This window comes from Ciconia boyciana, chromosome 10, assembly GCF_034638445.1.
Source record: "Ciconia boyciana chromosome 10, ASM3463844v1, whole genome shotgun sequence".
In the NCBI taxonomy this organism is placed as follows: domain Eukaryota; kingdom Metazoa; phylum Chordata; class Aves; order Ciconiiformes; family Ciconiidae; genus Ciconia; species Ciconia boyciana.
In genome coordinates, this window is record NC_132943.1 from 398,753 (window position 1) to 422,643 (window position 23,891).

At 39.9% G+C, this 23,891-nt stretch overlaps 1 protein-coding gene across 33 annotated transcripts in view; it reads right to left on the bottom strand.

The window, feature by feature from the left end:
- Positions 1–23,891, bottom strand: part of TANC1 (tetratricopeptide repeat, ankyrin repeat and coiled-coil containing 1) — a 125,133-nt gene that overhangs the window by 91,396 nt on the left and 9,846 nt on the right. For 5 of the 33 annotated variants that reach the window (XM_072875110.1, XM_072875100.1, XM_072875117.1 and 2 more), the window contains exon 1: positions 10,320–10,420. The exons of 6 other annotated variants lie outside the window; for them this stretch is intronic. Coding sequence is in view for 5 of the 27 variants with exons in the window: in XM_072875092.1 (XP_072731193.1) it covers positions 8,193–8,272; positions 9,505–9,520 (96 nt within the window). In the remaining 22 variants the exon portion in view is untranslated. 22 more of the 33 variants (XM_072875111.1, XM_072875104.1, XM_072875112.1 and 19 more) reach the window with 19 other exon arrangements.

Below are 23,891 nucleotides of genomic sequence, written 5' to 3' on the forward strand. Positions count from 1 at the left end.
TCATCACCCCCATCCCAGTGAATCAAACTGGCAAGGGAGCAGTTTTGTTGGTGTAACTGTACACTGCGGGCCCTCGCACGCGTAACTGTGACAGCCACAGTAACTTCACCTCTCTGGCCCTGAGCTCCTTGTGAACAAGTGCCACCCTGTAGCTTAACTGTCCTTGACCAACTACCACAACAGAAGATCCCTTTGATAAATCTGGCAACAGATACAGCAAAGCTTTCGAAGTCAGTATTATGTCCAGAACACAGAAAAGGTGGGTTTTTTCATTATCACAGCTACTTTCCAAGCTTCCAATGAATCTAGTATGCCTGAGTTGTTGTTTTTTTTAAAGTCACACTAATATAGACAGCTGTATTTCCTTGAATGACAGTAAGATGGTGCTGATAAACTCAAAGCTTTTTTGTATTTTAGCTCCTTATCATATCTAGATCCAGATCTCCTATATTCTTCATCCATCCTACCAGATTATTTTCAGAATTTTATTCTCTGCTTTTTCATAGCATTTTCCTCCCTTTCAGAAAGCAAAAATGGTCCTTCTCCTCCTGTTTTACTAATAATTTTCTCCTAACACTATGGGCATCTATTTTAGACATCAATGTCCAATACAGGTGCATGTTCCGGTCTATTTTTTTTCCCCATGTCAGCTACCGTTAGAAATTCTGGGACAGTATGTTTTCTACAATCCCTAATCATAATATACCTGATCTTGAAATGGCTGGGAATCACAGCCACTCAGTTTTGCCAGAAATCAAATGCAGAGCTCCATCCAAACTCTTTATACAAAGGACGCATTATATACTTCCTGCTTCACAGGCCTAAAAATAGAGGTGAACATATCTATTATTAAGTAAGCAGTTTTGAAGGTTTTAATGTGACTTTTAAAATATATTACTCTGGTTTCAAATTGATGTTGATATTTTCTTCATTAGGATATCTATCTTCTAGCCTCAGTTACTAGAGGTAGAGTGGTATGTGTGCAACAACAGCTTGAAATATCCACGATGACAAGAAGTAACCACACTCATCAAGACTTCTTTGATTAGGGTACAGTAACAGAATGGCTGAGGTTGGAAGGGACCTCTGGAGGTCATCTGGTCCAGACCCCCTGCTCAAATAGGGGAAGTCATACAAGAAAAGCTTGGAAACCTTAATTAAAAATGGAATGTGGAGAGACTTATTTCCTTCAGAGAATGCAACCGCCTAAATGGATTTGTTAACAAACACATCCCCCCCCCCCCCACCGCCCCAAAAGGGAGCAAGATGCAACTCCTAAGTGACCCTAAAATGCAGAAATAAGCAGGAACACAAGGCTTAAACATACTGGGACTGTTATCGTTGTCCAGGTTAGCCCAATTCCACACACACACAAAGAAGGGTATAAAGCAGTAATCTAAGTGGATAAAATAAATTAGCAAACTTGGGAATTTAACATTAACATCCTTGAGGCTGCCTGGAGACTAGACATTTAAGTTACATAATCTAGAAGGCAGGTGAATCAGAACGTATCTTAGACATCTATATATACTGCCTCTTCTTCCTCAGAGCATCTCAAAACATATTACAGCACATAATGGCCTGCAGGGAGGGTAGTAGTCTTATTTCCATTTTACTTAAGAGGAACAAAAACCAGTTTGCTCAAGGTCATAATGGGCAAGTCTGTACAAGACGGCCAAAGGCGTCAGCTGTATATTCCTGCTGCATTGTGCCAGCGCTGATACAGTTTTCTATGTGTTTACTGAACTGTACTGCGGAGTCAGATGAGCAACAGAGATGACATAGGAAAAAAGAGCAGGATCTCCCAGCAGGCACAGAAGCAAGGAAAACCACTCCTCTGAATCACAACAAACTGTTAGATTGGCTCAACTGCCTCCTGAAATCTCACCCATAGGAAAGTGGCAAAGCAGAAATATTATGCTCCCTACTTTCCATCTCAAATCCTGGAATGCTACCGTTTTCTGTCTCTTGTGAAATGTAAACCTTCCATTTTTAATTACTTGATTATGCTATTTTATGGGCAAGACTCAGGCATTATTCTATAGGGTAAACTACAAGTAAACACTCTAACATCCATATTCTTCCAACTCCTTTTCCCTTAAAGCACTTTTAATTTTAATGCACAATCCAGTAGCATCAAGAGACCTTGTTACAGTGTTAAAATAAGCTCTGTTTGGACATTGAGGACAGGCAGTATCTACCACAACGGGCTTACAAGCAAGCCCTCCAATCCTGCCACAACCCAGCACGTGTACTCTCTTTACACAAGTAGACCACTGAAATCAATTAGATTACTCCCATGAACTAGACACATGCTTAAGTTATTATCCCTTGTCAGCCGTAAGTCCACTAAAGAGCTCAAACTAGGGACAAGAACACACATGGAACATCCCAGAGTTTGCTCTTGAAGAAAAATTAAAGGCTTGTCTATACAAGGGGAAAAGTGCTTCACATTCACACCCTGCCTCATTCTGCAATAATTCCCTGGTGTAGACAAGATCTTACATGCTCTCACCAAAAATACAAAATACCTAGCAAGCCCATATTTATTAAAATTTTACTGTTGTCCTGTTGCTTTCAGTAATTAAACAGCCAAGCACCACTAAAACCTCTAATTCAGATGCCAGAAAGCATTCCCTTCACAGGTAAGTGTCCAAAAAAAAAAAAAAACCACAAAAATCTTAAATCCTCACAACCAGAATTTAACTAGTAGAGGAATACAAACTTGTATCCTTAAAAAAAATTAATTATTCATTAAATCTTAGGTCTGTGTAAATCTTTACAAGTTTGCCAAGACAGTATCTACTACCTCACCTTAACCTGTTAATGGGATGCCTGCGAGTCCCATGTAAATCAAATGAGCCGAGTTCACTGATTTATGAAGAGAATAGATGTTAACACAAACAAGAATTCACTTAGCTCAATATCCTGCGATCAGAAGAAAAACTGCAAAGAAACAAAATTCAGTTTTTCCTCCTGGGGAAAACTAAGAATTGAAGAAAGGAGGCTCAAGCAAGGCTCACTAAGGAGAAAAGCATTTGTTTCTCCTATTAGCAGACATGATGAAAATAGGAAGAAAAGAATCTTGTTTCTACCAGATTGAGGGACAGCGTTAGATTTCTCAGATGCCAGTTAGCCAGATTCTTGCAACACTTTACTAATAAAACGACCTCTCTCAAGAAGCCCACTTCCCCAGTGTGATCCAAGACGCAATTCTGGTGGTACACAGTGCTGCAGAGGATGCAAGAGCCTTAGCAGAATCCTCTGCACAGGCACGGGGCAGGGGGAGAAAAAGAAAAATAAAAAAGTCCTCTCTAACAAGCCATTCCGTATATTCCTCTGGTGCAGACTTTTACAAACCTTTGAACTCTAGCAGAACAAAATAACTTAATGTCACTTTTGCCCTCCTTTCCGTATTGTCTTTTAAAGACAAAGTGCAGCATTTTTGGTCAGGAAAATACCAAACAACATTAGTTAGATCTTTTTTTCCCAAACTTTCAAAATATGCCTAGTACCTCTGAATGAGTGTAAAACATTTTATAAAGTGCTCCCATCACTCATTGATTGACTTACTGCAAACTTAGAGAAAATACATCTGGTAATGTACCACAGTGACACAGAAAATAGCTTAGAGAATAAACAAACACTCTATACACACCAGCTCTGTATTCCCAGAGTTTTAAATGTATCAGTGAATTCTGAAACTGTACATTAGTTTGGTACATCATGCTAGAAGGCACAATGTTCCTATACTCCAACTCTACCTTTGTCAAGTATAATTTATCTGAGGATAAAGCAAAGTTTTCCCTTGATGTCTTTTCATTGTCTCTTGAACTTTTCAAAGTAATTCTTGCATGCACACAAAGATTCTGTATCAGTAGTTGGGAACTGCTGAAAATTTTACTTCGTCATAGCAAAACCATGTCTATACTTTGTGGCAGTAATATTCCTCCCTCTTTTTTTCAAACTTTTAGTTTCTGGCAAATATTGTAGAAAAATCCAGGAACTCAGTGCTTACTAACACCAAAAAATCCCGTTGTGACCTCAATGGGAATTTAGCCCAGTGTAAAACAGAACTTGAAGCATATTATTAACTAAATAATCAACTCAACTCAAAGGCATTTCTGGCATAAAACACAAAAACAGTCTCCCTCCAAAATTCACATTAAGAATATTTTGTGTTTTGTCATTCTTGTTCAAAAACAACAACAAAAACAAAACAACAAAAAACCAAACACAAAAAAGCAAAAAACCAAGCCCAAACCAAAACCAACCCATGCTTTAAACTCTCTAGCAAATTCCATCTCATTTAAGTTTCAAAAAGCAAAGGTCATATTTTACTTCTATTTATTCTTACTTGTATATTGTTCAAATCCTAACTTGTTAAAGTATGGTCAGAAATACAGATTCTAAGGAAAGGACATCTGTTAAGAAAGAAAAGCACAGTCTTTAGACTACTCAAATTCTAATATTTTTCCAAATAAAATGAAGCTGAAGTAGTTTAATCTGATTCTGTCTTTTCAGCAATTAAACACCTCAGCTATTTTAAGTGCAATAGCTTTGAATTTGACTTAAAACTACCAGCTTTTGACAAGTCATAGATATTTAGTAAATAATACTTAATTATATTAAGTACAGGGCAGCAAAGTTCCACCAGAACCTAATACAACATTTAAAGATGCAAAACTATTCTGAACTAAACAGAGCTCCCTACAGTCTAACTCCAGCCATATAGCTGCAGAGTTCACATTTACACACAAATGCACACATCAAAAACTTTCTTTCAGGGCGTTTCCTGTGTTGCTAACAAGTTCCAGCTTCTCTCCTGCTAGATCTAAATTTAACCAAGACTAAGATCAAGTCTTAAAAAAAAAAAAAAGAACAAACACAAAACAAAAAACAAACCAAACAAAAAACCCCACCAACAAACCAAAAAAAAAACAAAAAAACCCAACCCACACCATATACGCAACTTCAATGCAACGTAGCAAACATTTTACAGGCACCTTTGCTTTTAAAGCTGTTAATTCTCAAATATATGAAATATGCAGCAAACAAGTTGCAGCTCCTCACCCTTTCGCCCTACACATTTCTGAAATTGCACTCTATATGCTACTAGGTACTGATAACACAAGCACTAATAACAGTTGCTAATTCAATAAATATATGTAAAAGCGAGTGGCCTTTACAGGGGAAGTCAGAAGTTCAACCAGAAGCCAAAGCTCCCCAACATGGCCAAGCGTGCTTTGCTATCCGAATTAGAGGACAAACCACAGTAGTAGCTTGGATTAAGTCGAAAAGACTCCTTAAAAAGTCTTCAGACTTTGTTACAAATATCCTAATTCTTGAATATTTTAATTACAAATTTGTCTGAGCTAGATAGGGGGAATATGCAGACAGAAGAGGAAGAATAAGAAACAACTTGAAGTGAAGGAGGTTCAACATTCAAGCTACTGACTCCAGTCATGAACTCGCACATTCACACACCACCACTGTCCCAAGATGCATTTGCCAATGCGGCTCCTTCTTGAGACCACCCACACAGGCCATTCCTACTCCATCAGTACAACTATTTCACTTCCCACGCCATGCAGTACATGTCATACATTCGCCTTGCACGCTCTTCTTTGATAGGTTAATTCTTACAATGCTGGAATACAATGCATCTTCTTTTAAAAAAGGTGTTAAATTTGAGTAATACTTGGATCACTAATCAGAGGGGAAATTCTACTGCAGGGCAAAATGAGACTGCGAACAATTCTACCGTAGGCTATGGAGTTTTTTCTCTTTTAACACCACCCTGTATTTTAGAAATCTAAAACATGGAAATCTGCATTTATCGATAATTCACGAGTTCTAACTTTAAAGTAACACCATGAATTTAAGGGAGCTGATAAAAAAATGCACAGAGAGATTCAAAATACCTATCTGTAGCTTTGTACCTTCTGTGGTTACGCTATTTAAGATCACTAGAACTCTAAGTTGCATGTAGTTTCCAATTTCATACGCGTCTAGATATAGCTGAATTCACCAAGGCACATGAAGAAGAACTAGATGACTTCACGATCAGCTCTATTCCCGAAATTATTTTGGTCATCTGGATTGCATAAGTGCCTGAGAAGCACTTCACAAAGCAGTGCTTCACCAAATAAGTCATAATGCAAACACTAAAAAACCATAACCCCTACACCTGTTGACACAGAGTATTTACAGAAAAAGGTCAAATGTGCAATAATTTGAGCATTGCCACCAACTTCAACAACATCAAGACCCTAAAACCAGCTCTTGATTTGACCTCAAAGACATCTAAATTTATGCTAACAGCTATGCAAAGAACTCATTTACTGATATCACTGAACTGATCCCTGTTTAAGACCCAGCGAGATTCTCAAGCTAAAAGCATTATATAGCCTATGAAACCCAGAAAACTATTCTTTGTGAACACTTAAGAACTGATATCCCACGTGACAAGACACCAATGAGGAGACACTTCAAATCTGGCAAGCTGGCTGATGTGCAAGTCGTTTCATCCAACGAGCTAGTGGAACTTCTGTTTTCAAATTGGCACCCTCATTAGAAGTTATTATTCCAGATCAAGAAGAGAAAAGAAAATAAGTGAAATACTAAATTGGAGTTGGCACTACCTGAGGAAATGAGGCACATATTCCAGCAACTACTCCCAGTCACGCAATGGAGAAATAACTCTAATAGACGCTTTTTGTTACCTGGCCTTCTGCTTCCAGACTCTTATGAATACCACTGAGGCACAGGAGCATCTCCATACATTCTACAGGGAGGCCAAGCACTGAAGTTAACATATTGCAAAATTTAATATTCCAGTACCAAAGCGCCTTTACAGATTAAGCCTATAGCTTAACGGGCCTCATCTGAGTGAGGGGAGGGGAGGAAACAAAAATGGAATTTCTGAAACACGGCAAGAGAATACAGGACTTTAAACAGTTAAAATCATTACATTAACATGAACTACAATGCATATATTTCAAGATGCAGGAGTGACAAGGATGGATGAAAAAGAAGTCTATACAGTGATGTATCCCCTATACCGCACAGAAACCTGAAATAACTACAAAGCAAACTCTGCAGGATTAGTCTCTTTATGACTCTGAAAGATGGCGGAGGGAGCAACAGGACCTTTTAGCTATGATAAGGAGATCAAAGGCACGCTATTTTGCTGAAGCACAAAACTGGATGGCAGAAAACCTGTGTTCCAATTCAGACTCTCCCTACTTAAAACTGCCTCCGTCCTATGTAAGCAGGAAAGGTATGCTGCACTAGACTCTTTAAGGCATACGGTGAGGCTAAATACGGAATAGAGAGCTCACGATCTCTATAGTATATTTTATACTTAGATAAATAATCTAATCAGGTAAGAATGCCGAAATATCCTTACAGAATTTCCTAAATACAAGGAATACTAAAGGATTTAGTTAGTTATGCTAAGCAATGAATTTTAAAACAAGAAGGTAGTAAGAGATAGCATAGGAAGCAGACACATTAGTATTAGGCCACACAATAGATATTTTGTATTAATGAGCAACTGATCCCTTTATTTACTTCCCTTCAGGACAAGATCAGAGAGTTTAAGGCTCCACCAAAACAAACTTCTTTTTTTTCCTCCTTTTTTTCTTTCTTAAAAACAAGGCACTTCAGTTCGAAAAGTTAAATACAAAACCAAATGCAGTGAGGATCACGGACTGTTTCAGTGCTTGCTTTTGGGTTTTTTTCAGTTTGATGTTATACTATGCCTTACTTATTATTCAGAAGTCAGCTTTCTAACAGCGATGCCTCCTACACACAAACATACTTTTAAAAAATAAGACCTTATACGTTTGTTGGGTCATATGCTTTTTTCTTTTTCCGTTGCCACAGCTCTGTGATAAATAAACTCTCCAACCTCCATGTTAAGTCTTGGGAGCTGAAAGCAACCAAAAGACATGAACTAACCCAGTTTTCTCAAACCTTACTCACACACAAAACCCAAAGCTGACCTTTCTCTGTCGTTCTGGAAAACATCAAGATCTAGCTCCTGATAGAGCTTGAAATACCAGTTTTTAGTTAAAACAGCATTTCTACAGAAAAATCTTATTTTAAAACCATTAATATAAATTTCAACTTACAGATGTTTATGGGTGTCATTACAAATAACCAACAGATCAGGCTGATGTTCTTACATGCACAAGAGTTTGAAGGCTTGCTGATGAATCGTTCACCTTCAAGAAAGGTTTAACCTTGGTGACAGCAAGAAGTTCAGCTAAAGAAGAAAAACAGAACGCCTATGCTAAGACTGCTTAGCTCTCTTCAAAAGTATATACTCAGAACACAAAGTTGCTATGGCATCAGCTTCAGGACTGTGGCTAGACACACAAAATGTCTTTTTCCTACAGACTGTTATGGGAAGCTGAGCAACTTTGGCCATTAACCAAATATGTTTTGGCTCTAAAGTAGACATAATTCATCATGATTTGGACATTCCAATGGTTAGCTAAACTGAGAAAGCAAGACAGCCAGCACTTTAAGAGCATCCATGTAAATGAAGCTCTAAATACACTGCCCCAGCAGTAGCAAAAAGAAATTGTAATTGCACTTACCTTGTTTACTAGCACTAATTAATAACATAACACTATTTTTCCAGCACTTAACTGTCAGATCAGAACAAATGGGAAAGGTTCATTTTTGGCAGCTGCATATCAAACTACAGCGGGAGGAAATTCTGTAGGATCCAAGGCATCACATTTATTTCTCTTATTCCCTGGTATTTTTAATTTTAAAAGCATCAGGCTATTTTTATGCAACAGCTACCAAAAATAAGAGCCAACATAGGACTTTCACACATACTGAGTAATCCTGCAAAATTCTGAAGTAGCCTGGATGCGTAAAACATTTAACGTACTCTAAACCAGTACACCTCTTGCAAACTGTTTTACACCCAGCAATCACAGAAGCCCAAAGCAAACCTCCCACATCCCCAACTGTTAGCTTTCCAAATGGCAAAGCAAGCATGTGCCTCATCAGTCAGAAAACGCAACCTCTGAAGCAGACCAGATTAAGTGCCATTTTCACATTGCTACAACAGGCGAAAAGGAGGTGGGTACAAAGCAGAGAACAGGGTTGAGGGGACCCACTCAATATCACACTGAAGCAGATCTAAACCCCTTTTCCCCCCCGAGGCTCATCCTTACAGAAAGATGTCTCCAGTTACATTCTATTTTTGCAAACAATCATTTAGGACTCGGTTTAGTCTCTGTCCAATAAACATGCACTATGAGGCTAGCGCAAACAAATAACTGAGACAACACTACTGAGAAATCAGAAAGCTTCAGGAGTATTATAAAATACACCGTTAATATACGTTATTAGTAACTCGCATATTAAAAGACAAATCAAATTATCGTTTTATCATTTTATTCTTGAGATCACAGCAGGCGACACTGATGACCACAAGGGCAGGACCTTCTGTTTTAGTAGTCAAAACAAGGTCATTACCAATTAATACACACATGCCCCCATGCCATCCATTCCAGTCGAAAAAGGGAAATAGCTTAACATCTCCCTTCCTGCCAAGTCTGCCCAGAACATCTCGTGCAGATCAGCCACCCGACTTAATAACGCACACTCGTTAACGTGAGCCGCCACACTATTAAGGATACAATCGTGGCATGTTTCCTGTTCTTAGCAGGGTCTTCTTCACATTTTACTATCAAAAACAAGTAACGACAAAGAAATCAAGTTTTTCTGAAAGCAAGACTATTTTTTTCCGGAATCGCTACTAATAAAGGAATGAAAATTGTACTAGTCACAGCAACGTGAAAGTATGTGCTGGGGAGGCGGAAATCCCGGCCGCGCCGACGGCTCCAGGCCTCGCCCCTGCGGGAGCGCCCCGGCAAGCGCCCGGGGAGCGCCTCCTCCAGCCCGCCCCGCCGGCCCCGGGCCCCGGCCAGCCCCCCGCCGGCCGCCCCGGGCCCTCCGGCCTCCTCGGCCGCCCCCCGCCGCCCCTTTCCGCGCTCCTCCCCGCCCTGCCCCCACCTGTGCCGGCCACGGCCCAGGCCCCGCCGCGCCGGCACGGGGGCCGGCGCCGCCTCAGCCCCGCCACCCCGCCGGCCGCCTCGGCCCCCGCCCCGCGGCCGCCGGGCGCGGCCGCCGCGGCAGCCCGACATGCCCGTACACGCTCCTCGGCCAGAAAGTTTCACTCGCGCCGCCGCTCCCGCCGAGCCCCCACGCAGCCCTCCGGAGAGGCCGGGCGAAGGGCGCGCCCCGCACGCACCGGCGGGGAGGAGGAGGAGGAGGGAGGGAGGGCTCACCTCCGCCCGCAGGGCCCGGCCCCCCTCGCCCAGGGGCTCCTGCGGCGCGGCGCGGCGCGGCGCGGCCCAGGCAGGGCTCCTTCGCGGCCAGCCAGGCGCGTCGGCGGGATGAGCTCACTGGGAGCGGGCGGCAGCAAGTCCCCGCCCCGCGCACCCCCACGGCCGCCCCTCCACAGGACCGGCTCCGCGGGGCGGGGAGCGCCCGGGGCGGAGCGGAGCGGAGCCGAGCCGGGCCGGGCCGGGCCGGGCCGGGCGGCGGCGCAGGTCCCGCAGCGGCCTCAGCACTGCCCGGCGCTAGGACTCCGCGCCTCGGCCCCGCACGAGGGCCGCGGCTCCCGACAGCCCCACAGGGCAGCTCCGGGCCGTCGCCCGCCCGGAGCTCCGCAGGCGGCGGCGAGGGGAGCGGGCAGCGGGGCGGGAAGGGAAGCGCGCACGCCCGAGCGGTGTCCGCCCTCTGCGGCCTGGTGGGGGGCACCCCGGGAAACGCCGCGTTCCTCCGTAGCGGAATGTTTCACCACCAGAAAAACCTACTCGAGACGCGCTAAAATGACCTCAACTGCCACGGCTCCACAAAGCAGGGTCTCGGGTCCGGCAGCCTGTTGAGTTCAGACGTATGCTACTCAAAACACCTGAACGTCTTCATTCTGTAACCTTTTTATCACGTTTATTACAGTTTGCTTGGATGTCCGTGATCTCGACCAGGTTGTGAAAACTCGCAAGCGCAAGCCGAGTCTGTGGGACTTCTGCTCCGAATGCGTGAACTGCTCAGAAACGGCCCGTCCCCGGGGAGCCCGCCACGGAGAAGGCCCAGGTCCCAGAGGGCTGCGCACACCCCTTTGCAGGTGTGGTGATGGCACTTCAAATAATTCAGTCTTTTTTATCAGTAACCTGAAAAGAACTACATCGTTGCTTATAAGATCTGCAAAGGACAAAAAGATGGGTGGAATATAAATAATAATGACAGAAGATCTCTCAGAGTGATCCAAATTACTTGCTAAACTGGGCCACGCAAGGCATTTAAGGCAGCCAGACTGGAAATTACACGTTTAGGAACAAGGAACGTCGCCCCAGAATACAATACAGAAAGGGACGTACTCTGTCCTGGAAAGCAGCACCTTTGAAAGGATTTGGGGCTGTAACGGTAAAGCCATGCAACATGAACGTTGCTGCACCAAAACAAGCTAGTGCATTCTTTGCCTGTATAAACAAGGGATTTGTGAGCATGTGCAGAGAGGTGGGATTACCTCTGAGTATAGCTTTGGTAAAACCAGAAGTGGAACACCGTTTCCGGTCTCTCCATCTGTATTTTCCAAGATACTGAAAAATCAGGGTGCAGAAGCGAACCACAAAAAAGATCTGAAGGCTGAAGATGATGCCTAGCAGTAAGAGTGTTAAAATATTTAGTGCCTTAAAAAGATGGCTCAAAAGGGGGCTTATGAGAAATAAAATGCAGTACTGATATTTTCACTTGGGTGCACCTAACTGAGGTCAACGCTACCTGTAGTAACCCTGATGAGCTATATCAAAGTAGCCACTACAGAGCATTATCTCTAGCTGGTCTTTTTACATTTAGATAACCATCTCCCATTAATGGGTTTAGTGTTAAAGTGTTGGGGGTTTTTTTAAGTATTAAGACATAGGTTTAGCAGTGGATGGTTTGAATGCCATCATTATGAGCCCAACAGTTGATAATGTTAGCAGAAATACTCACCTGATGTGTTTTTCTCTCCCAACCTCAAACTGCTTGCCTTTTCCACCCCAAATGTCCAATACTGCAGCTATTCCCCGCATAGAGGCCAAAGTGCTTAGCTTCCCTACACATAATTTGTACAATACAGTTTCACATAATTAATTAAAAAATGAATCCTCCTCACACCAAAAAAGGAAAACGTAGGGACAATCCAAAACATATTTATAAATAATAGTAAGGGTTTGCTGGGCAAACTATTATTTATTTTCATATTTTCATCATGAAAAACTAAATCTGAATTGAACTGCAAAATAATTATTACAGTCCCAGAGTATTCCAGAACATTTTCTATGCTATGCATGCACTTCACAGAGCATCTTTTCAGTGGGTCTGTAAGGGGTAAGAAAGAGAATCCATGTATGTGTTCAGAAACAAGTTACAGCCTTACATACAAGAAGAGCATCCTCTCAAGAACATTTGACATGATTGCCTTGTATGGTATTAGAGGAGCAGAGTAACATGGTGACAAAGCCTCTCAGGGTTACAACAGCAGAGCAATTAGTTATCTTACACTTCTTTCATTGTAACTTCAGCAGCTTAGTAGCTGAAGACTTGTCCCAAAACAAGGGTAGGATGCTGTGTGCGACTCGGCCAGCAGCTTTTCTTTCTTCCAGTGGAGAATCCTCCTAATCACATTCTCTTCCCTCCTTTTTCGCCTACGTGATGAAGCATATGTCTGGAAAGAAAAGAATTTTCTCTCTCTCAGAGGAAATGTCTTCGTTCTGGCAGCCTTTTAAGATTTTGTCTTTGTCTCTGAAATCTGAGACAAAAAACTGAGCTATGACTCTACGGTTCTGGGATCTATTCCTCATCAGGTCCAGTGCTCACTCTCTCTTCCTCTCTATATGAACCCAGAAGTTTTGAAATACTATTTACAGTCAATTGGATTTAGGTCCTGCTGTTCCACAGGAAAGATGAGAATCAAAATATTCTTAACTAGGGCTTGATTTTAGTGCTTCCCTATTTGTCTCAGTAGAGCAATGCTTTTGATACCAGCAACATAAAGATTTTTGCTCTCATCAGTAGCTTCCTTTTGCGAAGAGTTTAGCCCACAGCTGTTTTTCTACTTTAACTGTTCTGCCCTCTGCTCCTTCCACTCATTTGTTCAGATGATTTGTCTATTCCCAGCCACTGAAATTCTTCAGCTCTTCCTTTTTTTTTCTTCTCACAAAGGTTATGGCTGTCCTCAGAGTCTCACACTTAATATGCAAGCTTCTAATAGTTTTAAAGCCCTTTTTTTTTTTTTTTTGGAAAACAGGAGCCTTAGACCAAGCTGAAATATAATGGCAGCAGTGTTCACTGTAATGCTGGGGACTAGGGAAATAGGAAATCAGACTTCTCACTTTTTCTGCTCAGCTTCAGTGTCGTTTATGTTAGCTTGGGCTTCTCATCTTAACCTACTATTTCAGTTCTTGGTTTTGGAGGAATCCTTCAAAGAAGATAATTTTGTAAATTTTAGGAGCTTCCTTTCAATGTAGCTGCTTTTATCCTGTCAGATTCATTCTCATGCAAAATAATTTGGTAGAAATATCAAATTTGGTAGAAAGAATTTGGTAGAAAATTATTGATTTACTGATTTTAAGAAAAAACTTGTTCTATTAACTAGTAGGATCATCACCACCTGATATTCAATAGCTTTGTGACTGTTGGACTTGCAGATGTCTAAGAAGGTATAAGTTCTGATGTATGTTTTTTGTCTGTAAAAGTAGCATTCATAATGTCTATCCAGTATGCAGGTATCTGATGTCTCAGTCTGCTTTTGTTTGTGATGCCACCTTTACATAGTAGGAGAATAGTAGGAGGTAGTCTCATCTTGGCTACCTGTTTTCAACTAATGCCATTTCATTGAAGTATTACTCTCAGTTGATTTTACTTGACATGAACCAACTGGTTCTAAAGCTAGTGGGGAAAGAGAGGAAGAGGAACAAGTAGGTATGCACACAGGGATTATATATAGGCCTGTTTTCCCTATGAAACCTGGCTAGAAGTTGGTCACGTGGCTTTACAGGGCAAAACAAGAGTGAAGCTTAATATCAGCTTACAAACACCACCTATGTCAAACTACTTTATGATCACTACATGCACCAGCTTAGGTCTTGCACTTGCTGTCCACAGCAGATTCCATACAGAGCCTCAGTAATTTCACTGATAACACATCAGAACTTATTGTATTTGTGATGTTTAATCTCTTATGATACTTATTTGTCAACAGCTCCCATAGGTGTAGAGTTATTTTGTAAAAGTGTTAATAGGATAAATAGGAAAAAACAATAATCAGTGATATCAACTAAAATATTCCAAATGCTGTTACATTTATTGCAATTGCTTCCATTAGTAATTTGTTTCCTGTGCTCTTTTCTATCCACTGTTTTCCAGCTCAGTTTCAATTATTGTCCTTCCCTATGCTTCGCTTCCATTCTGTCCACCTATTCCCAACTCCTTCCATGTACTTTTAAAAAAAATTATTGGAAACTGATCTCTGTATAAGGTCTGGTCTTGCAGACAGCAGCTTGGAGAACTCAGCATTACCACATGCCATTTTCTTGTCTGTTTGTCAGGAGTACACTTCTGAAAGGCGTAGGGAGGTAGGACAACAAATAAGCCTTATCATTTATCATAAGAATTGCTGTTCTAAAGTCCAAGTCAAGGGGGCAGGGACTTATTCAGTGAATATATACTTATGCCTGAATGATCTTCTGTTTAAGTATTACTTTTTAGCCAGAATCCACATAGCTTCATTACACAAAACCAGATGCTGCTTAGAAAAGAAAGAAAAAGATAAGTAGTACATCTCCCATCTCACTACAGAAGCTGGACTGACAATAAACACAGAAGGATAAAGGAATTTTAAGTCAGAGGTAAAGTATTGCAAGAGTAGATCTAAGTTACCCAACAAGTTTTCTATTTCATCTGCACATAGGCATTAATTCTTTATTTAACTTTTGCATGATTTTTTGGAGGCTGTATGGGAGACTGTGTCTTTTCTGTTGCTCCAGTGAATCAGAAAAACAGCAAGAGATGGGTAGTAAGCTTTGTCTGGAATAAGAAATGTTATTCAATCCATGCAGGTGTAATGATCCGTGAACACATATACAGGCACTGCTCAAAAGATAGCCAACTGCATACATGCAGCATGAGGAACAAAACCGAGGATACATCTCTTCAAACGTATATTTATGCCAGTAGTCTACAGTCATATGAACTGGGAGAGAGGGAGTTATAGGAGAAATAGAATGGCTGAATAGCGTATGGCAGGTCCCAAAAATGTTAGCAGGTAATTAAGATTTTACATGATGCCAAAAGCAGGTCTTATACTTTCAGAACAAGCAGAATTTGGATTTTAGCCTTCCTTCTACAGGTGATCTGCAGCATGGTCACACCTCTGAACTCCCAAGGAGCCACCGATATTTGAAATCTTGATAAGGGCTACTAATTAGAAAAATCATACTCATAATACATTGTCTCACTTTCAGCAACAGAACTAATGTCAGGGAATCTTTTAAGGGAACATAACAGATGGAGTATTTAAAAAATTACTCTTGGTTACAGGAAACGACAACAACAAAAAGCAATACAATTTAGTGAAAAATGTAGGGTGGAAATTTTAGTGCACTTCATGTAGCCTCCTGCTTGAAATCCAAGAAACCACAGGGCAAATCCCTACAATTATGAGACTTGTTCATTTGGAATTTCTCATGTAGCCCTCAACTTAGGCAGCTCTAAAGGCAGTTATTGACAATGAGTGAGCAGTTACTCATTGTCTATGCACAAAAATATCTAGATGCTAAGAAGGTAGAACTAATGATCTGAAACATTTAAAGATCTGCACTAGGGAATCTTAAACATGATACACATGGATTTTTAATTACTGTTCAAGCAGTAAGTGATGATTTGGCTGTCTAGACTGCCTATGGATTGTGTGTGCCAAAATTAGCTTTATATATGTATACATAAAAATAAATATATAAACCACTTAAGTGAAAACTGTACACTTATCTGAAAAAAGAGTTGGGTCCAGTGACTAAGACCTTTTATCTCCTTAGGTTTTCCTGTCTCTGCTCCGTCTATGACAATTCACCTGTCATCTATTGACACTCAAGCATTCCAACTTTTTTACAGAAGAAAAAAAATACAGTATGTTGATAGAATATAATAGTGGAAGCAAAATTGCTGCAAAAGCAGGCAGCAGGAAGAAGACACTAGTAACATGTCCTAGGGACCAATCTGAGACAAGCTAAAATTTCTTCTTTGCCCTTGAGGCTCCCTCCCTTTCCTTCCCTGTACCAAAATAACTACTATAAACTGGTGTAAAGGGCAGGGTTTGGGTTTGTTTGTGTTTTTTTAGTCTTTTTTTTTATTATTTGCTTTTTTAATTTTAGTGTATTTATTTAGCATAGAGCATCAGTTCAGAAAATGCACTTTAAAAATGGAAAAAAGTTTTCAGATCCTAAAGTTTGAGAAGCTTACTGTATATGAATTATGGTAAAATCATAGAATATGGGACACACATGCTTTATATTTGAAGAACTACTAATAGTATTTGTCTGGAAATTAATCCCTATGTGGAAAAATACTGAACGCAGTAGTAGTTTCAAGGGAAAAAAATGATTCTGATTTGTAGGAAATAATGCCTTATAACACCTTATACTTTGGCAATCCCCAGAGTGTAACAAAAAAATTCTAAAAAATAACCATCTATCTGATGAAAATAGTCATGAAAGTAAGGAGAGCTGTGCTTATGGCTAGTAATCTGTGCTGTTTCACTAGTATATTTTTTCTTTATACTTCTATGGCAATAGGTCTGACATACAGTATTAATTTATGTTTCTGAAGATTCTGTTGGGAAAGACTGTCCAAAAAGAGACCTAATGGAGTTCTTCAGTTGTCACAGTTCAGCTCTGTAAGCACACTGTTGAAAAGATGAGTGCTACTGAGGTCCTTCTCAGGAACAGGGATTTTTTTGCCCTACCAAGCTGTAACCAAAGCAATGAAAACGGTTCTTTCACATATTTGTTACAAATATTAGGGACTGTTCTTTAAAATGAGAAATTGTTTTTAATCAGTGAGCCATAAAAGCAAAACACTTTGTGCCTCACTGGCAGTGTTTGAAGGCACAATGCATACACCAGGCTACTGAAAGGTTGTACGTGAGCGGGGGAAAATACCAGAGGTGAGTAGCCCTTGTTGCTCCTTTTGAAAGGAAAAGTAAGGTTGATTAAAAAAAAAAAATTGAAATAATTCTGTGTTCATTATCATTCTACCATCCCTACTAGCTTCAAACTTAAGGTTCTTCAATTCGTGAAGTGTGAGCTTATTAGTTTAGAACAGTATATGCATTTAAAACAGCAGATGCATGCAGTATATCCAAATTTTGCTGTGCCAGCAAAATTTCTAAATTCCTTACAGCCAAGGCCTGTAGAACTTTGGGACATTGTGCCACTCCCTCCTCCCCCTCCCCCCTTTTTTTATTCATTACAATTCAAGGTAGCAAGGCCAACTTTAGGCTGCTACTAAAGGACTAGCAGCTAGAATTTTCAACATAATTGGAGAGCTCTTTGTAACATATTTTAAAGTACTGTCTTTAGAAACCTCAAAATACTTTTGTATAGAACAGTTCAAATGCATACGCACTGTGGACAAGCAATTATATGGCTACCCATCTTTGGCATCTGTGAACAGCGCTCTAACAAAATCATCTCATTCTAAATGTGGCTTTTGGACTTATTTTACTTTTTAAGGCTGAAATCCATAGAATAAACCAAGCTAAAAATGTTCAATTTCAGCTTTTTTTTTAATAGATAATCTTGCTTTTCATTGTTTTTGACATTTCTTGATAGTAACATACCAAGAACAAATATTTCGGGCTTGTGCAGCTTAAAGATAGCTCAGAGTTTGCTCCAACTCTTTAACTTTGAAAAAACATACCAAATATGGAAAATTTAAACTAGAAGGAATTTAAGGAAGTTATGAACAATTAAAGTAGAAGGTTGGATTTAAATTTTAAAGTCAATCTTCATTTTAGTGATTGTTCTATTTCAGTATACAGTAAATGCATATTGTGCAACTAAAATTATGGCTATTATACAAAACATTTTGTATAATAGCTTAGGAAAACTCTTAATCATTCCTTTATATAAAAATAACTTCTGAATTAATCACCAGAAGTAAACCCAAAATAGAAGAGAAAAGCACTGTGTATAAATGAAGTCAGTTTCAGAAATTTCATCCCTTTATACATAACTTGAATATGAAACGCTGTATCCAACTTTTCAGTGTTGCCTGGTTCATGAAGCAATGAATTTGTTCTGAAGTGACCACATTTAGAAACATAATATGAAAGCATCTACAAAACCAGCAGATCTTAATTAACGATGTAAATTTACCTGATACCAATATAGTATGCACTTTACCCTACTCCTTGTTCTGTGTTTCATTTGTAATGGACTACAGCTGTGGACACAGAGAACAGAGGAAAGAGAAGGAATCAGATACCACTTTTTGTTACCATCAAGTTATGCCCTTTGTATCTTTACAACTTCTAGGGAATCATGTCCTCTGTGAAATACAAAATGGTGCCTTCATAAACTAATCTATTATTTTTTTCTTTGAAACTTTTTCAGCAGATTAAAATATACCTCCTTGTAAGAAAATAGCTGTGTTTTCTGAGGCTAGCTCAGCTGGCAGAACCTGAATAAGCTGCAGACACATAGCAACCTCTTGTGGCAAAAATAGTATACACATAGTAATTAAGAGCTATTTAAATTTCTTAAGCTGCTCTTGATATGAGTCAGAAACCTCTATAAAATCATAAGTGTTAGCAAACAACTGGAGAGCTGGAGAGTCTCTCTTAGCTGGAGAGTCAGCAGTACTCAGACTTCAGAATTGTAATAGTCCTTCTCTTCAATTGAAGAATGAACTAAACATTGGTAGCCTGTTATAAATGAAGTGCCAGACTGAAATTTCTGTTAATAAAATTATCTAAAAGTTTTTCATTAAAATTCAGCAAGATTGGAATAATGGCCAGGAGTAGAATCTGTGGCCAGGTTTGACAAGAATGAACAACATGCTATTATCTTCAATCATTGTTCTCTGCATGGTTTTGCTGAATAAAGGGAAAACTATGACTGGTTTCACCAGGGAAGTCAAAGTGCCTTTAGAGCTTACAGTAGCTGAGCAAGACTGAAAACAGTTAGAGTACATGCCTGGTTAAATAATGTATTCTGCAGAATGCTGGCACAACAGCAGCCCTTCAGCTGACAGTGGGGAGGACAAGAAACAGTCAGACAATGCAATAGGCCTGGAAGACAAAACAAGTGAAACCCTGGTATCTGCAAAGAATCCCATGACACCTACCCTCTTTAAATAGATTTAACTCACAAGTGGTCCAAAAGCATAAAGTGCACATTCCTCTAGCTACACTCATCAGCTGCAAATACCTGTCCTGCTCATGCTAAGTAGGAGAGGATAGTCTAGAAGATGCAGGAAGGGAACAGGAGGAACAGCAGCATGGTGAAACAATGGGCAAGGACAGCGAGGTTTTCAAAACCAAGAGGTGCTTTACTGTGAACCTGTTGTGGGAGTTATGCACAATGGGAACAATCACGGATCAGTATCACGGATGACACCGATTAGACCAAGGAATTTTTTTACATTCTAGAAATATACTCTTCTACCACTGAAACTAAAGATGAGCTCAGTAAATACTTGGGCTTATGTGTGTACCAGTTACCAGAACTTTCCCTGGTGTACAAAACCCCAAAGGTTACTGTGCTTGAAATAATTTGCAAATCTGCATACTACTTAGAGAGGAACAGGCTGAACAAGTAAATCTTGGAAGGGATAGAGACTTTAAACAACAGTTAATATTTATTAAAATTAAGTCTTTCATTATAGTTCTTTTATTTTAACTTCCCAGATTTGCCATGGATAATTTCTTTGCCATTTCATGTGCTGCAGTTTCATGCAAGAGTCAGAAATCACATACGGTCAATTCAGACCTCAGTCTGTACACTTGCAGCATATGCCACAGTTCATTCCAGACCAGTTAACAGTTGCACACTGCCAAATTCCCAAATAGCTCTGCCAAGCACCACCCAACCTGGGAGTGTCAAGTGCTTAAAGGCAGAGGCTCTTTCTTGCCCAAGAGGAAATTCATCCCTGCAGAGAACTCCAGCAAAACGCATGTGCCTTAGGCTGTCAAATGAAATGTGTGACATTGTTCAACATACTGGTAAGCTTGACAATCAACATTTTACTGAAATCTGTTTTCACTGCTTTCATTGCCACTTGGCTTCAGTCATTCCCATCTCTGTAAGGTGTTTTGAGGTCTACAGATAAAAACAACTGCATATTACACTGTGTCCATCAAAATAAAGATCGATAGAAGAAAATTTCCTGAAACCAAGCCATTCTTGTTGAATGCCTGCATCATTTGTAATAACCCTCTAGAAGCCTGAAAATAGGCTTCCCGCAAGGTTTTGATTTTTGTAGCAAACCAACTGGTTCCTTATGTTCTGAATTTAGCTGTATTTCATATTTAAATGAAAGCAAAGTACTAAATTAAGACTTGAACTAAATAAAATAAACTCCCTAAAACAGAAGACACAACCGATTCATCATAGCATCATCAATGATGGTGCGAAGATAAACTAAAATGATACACAGAATGGAGGGCATGAACAACAAGGATGAAAAACTAAGTTGTCTGTTACTTAGAAGTTCAAAATACAGTTTTAGTTTCCTGTTTAGCTCTTGTTATTAAGAATACTATTATAAGCAGGACACCTTAATAAACAGAAATAAACTAGAGAAAATAATGCACCGGACAGTGCACCTGTCAAAATACAACAGGTGAGTTAAAGACTGACTTGCTTGAAAAGGAATGCTCTTAATTGTAGAATGTTCTTGATTATAAAATATATTTAAGCAGAAGAGTTTAGTTTGTTCTCTATGCAGATCTTTCAGAGTCCCTCCAAAGACTGGTGAGTGCTATTGAGACAAAAAGCAAGTATGAAACGCTACTTGTAATGCCACCACAGGGGACAACATCCTACAGAAGCAGGAAATGAAATACAGTAGTTGCCAGGATTTCTTGCTCTGCAGGATATGTGTTACAGCAGAAGAGGAGCTTGCACCTGCTTTACGTTAAGTAAAACCATGAAACCAAGTTTATCAAAATTAGAGCTCCTGACTTCTTGTTAGGTCCTCTTTTTACACCTGAAAATTTTACACAGGTAGAACACGGTAGAAATTTTACACAGGTAGAACATGTAGATACTTTACATTACAGCAGGCTTTCTACTAGGCTGTTTGGAACTACCATACCGTCACACCAGGTATGTTCTGTACATATACAGATCCTAGGCACTGCTGCAATACCTGCATGGATTCATTTTTCCAGGAGGACTGATGCTTCTTAGAAGCCTCTTCGAAGCACGTGCTGAGCCTGTGCTGCATAACTCCCGTTTGCTGATACAGTAGACACTATACTTCCAGAACCTGAGTTACTGTATATACTTAATTCATCTATATAATATTGAACTTGCTAAATGTGCACTGCACACAGTAGCACAGAGGACCTTTTAAACAGAACTAGTACATCCATAAGCAATGACTGTACGACTACCTGATTAATGTCACAAAAGTAATTTCCTATAGCTACCTTCTACATTGAACATGCCATCCCTACCCTGAACGTACTGCTTTAAACAGTTTAAATCACATTCATTAAAAAAAAATACAAACTGCAAAATCAAATAACAAATTAACAGAAGGGTAGTCAGATCCTTTGGTTTATTCACTGCCACTTGCAGCGATGTTAATGTTGCATCACAACATGGGTGTTTACACAATTGCAATGATGAAGCACTGCAGTAACAGATCCAATTCCCACTGAGCAATTTGCACACAGCTAGGATAGTAATGTTTCCAGCCAGTCTAGGGATGTAGGATAGAAATGAGTCCCAGATATCTCCATTCCCACAGTATTTGAGTAACTCCTCACAGCAGGGTGCAACTTACCACAGTTACCCATTTCTATAGTGTGCAAGGATATGTCCCATCCCTTCCAGACACCAGAAAAGGGTGTTCAAATGGTTTCTCCACTTGGGTATATGTTAAGCACAAATTGGCTAGAACAATCATGTGTCCAGTTAATTGAGCATCCAGGAGAAGGCTGGGTATAACTCAGGAAAAGACAATCCTTTTCCTACAAGATCTCATTTTGCATTAAATCCTTGGCCAGAATATAAATAAATTTTCAGAAGCAGATTACTTCATAGAAAATAATGTTCATAAAGGCCCTCAGAATCAGATCCTATAATTTCTCACTAGCCATTGATTTTCTTCAGAAGGATAAAGATTAGAATTATAAATTTTACTAATTTATAGTAATTTCACTAATATTTTACTAATTTTACTAATATTCTTTCTGTAAGGAGCACGTATTAGCCATTGACATGTTAGAGTGTACGGTGCTATTTTTGGCCTTGATAGCATGAATAATCATTTCACACACAATGGACAGTTTTAACTCAAATCATGTATCATCATTTACTTTCATATTGATATTCATTTATCTACAGTCAGCCTGGAGAGTGGAAAGTGTGCTATATATGATAGAAAAGCAGAACTGTCTGTTTTCCAAATCCCATACCTACAACTTAAATATCCATAAAGTATATTGCTGTTGTTGTCCAGGATAACAGTGACAATATTTTACAAGTAGCTACCAGTCAGTTAAGGAACACGGGAGAAAAAACAGTCTTCTTCATAGGAGCAGCACTATTTTAATTTTTCCTACTTATTCAAGGTGTAACCAAATTATTTATTGCACATACTACTAATCACCACCTCCTGTGATCATAATTTAATCTTTAATCAACATATAAAGTCATTTACATTTTATGGATAGATGAAATGAAGCAGGCGTTCATGTTAAATGGTAACACTAATTCTGGGTAACCCACCCAGGATCCCTCTGTTTAAGGAGGAGTGTGTTTCATATGTTTGTAATAGATTTCCACTGTAGTCATGTGGAAAGCACACTATAAAAAGCAGCCTCATTGACAATATAAACGTTTTTGAGCACCACCTTTCATATTAAGTCTATTTGGGCTCCTTGACTACAATTTTAGTGGCATATTCATCTGCCATCACTACCTTAAAAAAAAACAGTCCCAGCAGAATTAAATTCAGAGCAAGAAGTCAGCTGAGCTACCCAACCAGCTAGCAGCAGTAGGAGAGTATTATCCTCTGGACTGGGTAGGACTGACTGTTTCTACTGTCTTTTGCTGACAGTATAAGCAGGCAAGGCTCAAGGATACTTCCTGTACTTGTATTTACAATTGCTCCTCCCCATTATTAAGCTTGACCCCTCAAGACCCTACTACTGCCAGTCCATGCTCAGACTCATGGCTTTTCAGCCTCATATCCCATTCTACCAACCTTAAACGCCGTATTCAAATCACTGCATTCTCTGCACCTTGACTCCTCCCTCGTATCTGCCCTCTCATCCCAGAGGTTCAACTCCAAGTCAGGTACTTCCTTCACTCATCCTCCCCAACCCCAAAGGGGTTCACACAAACAGACTGTTTTCACTTGGTTCTTCCTACTGTCTGGATCCCAGCAGAGGAATCTCTGCAGAGAAGCTGGATGTCCTTATAGGAAGAAATGCAAGAATAAAAGTATTTTTTCCACTGCATGGAAATCTTTCCCAAGACTTGCTGCAGTTTCTTACTATGCAGTAAGCCTAAGGCATACATTCAGCATGGAACACCTCAGCCTAAATTAAAACAAAAAAACATGCCTTTCAGTTGTGACCT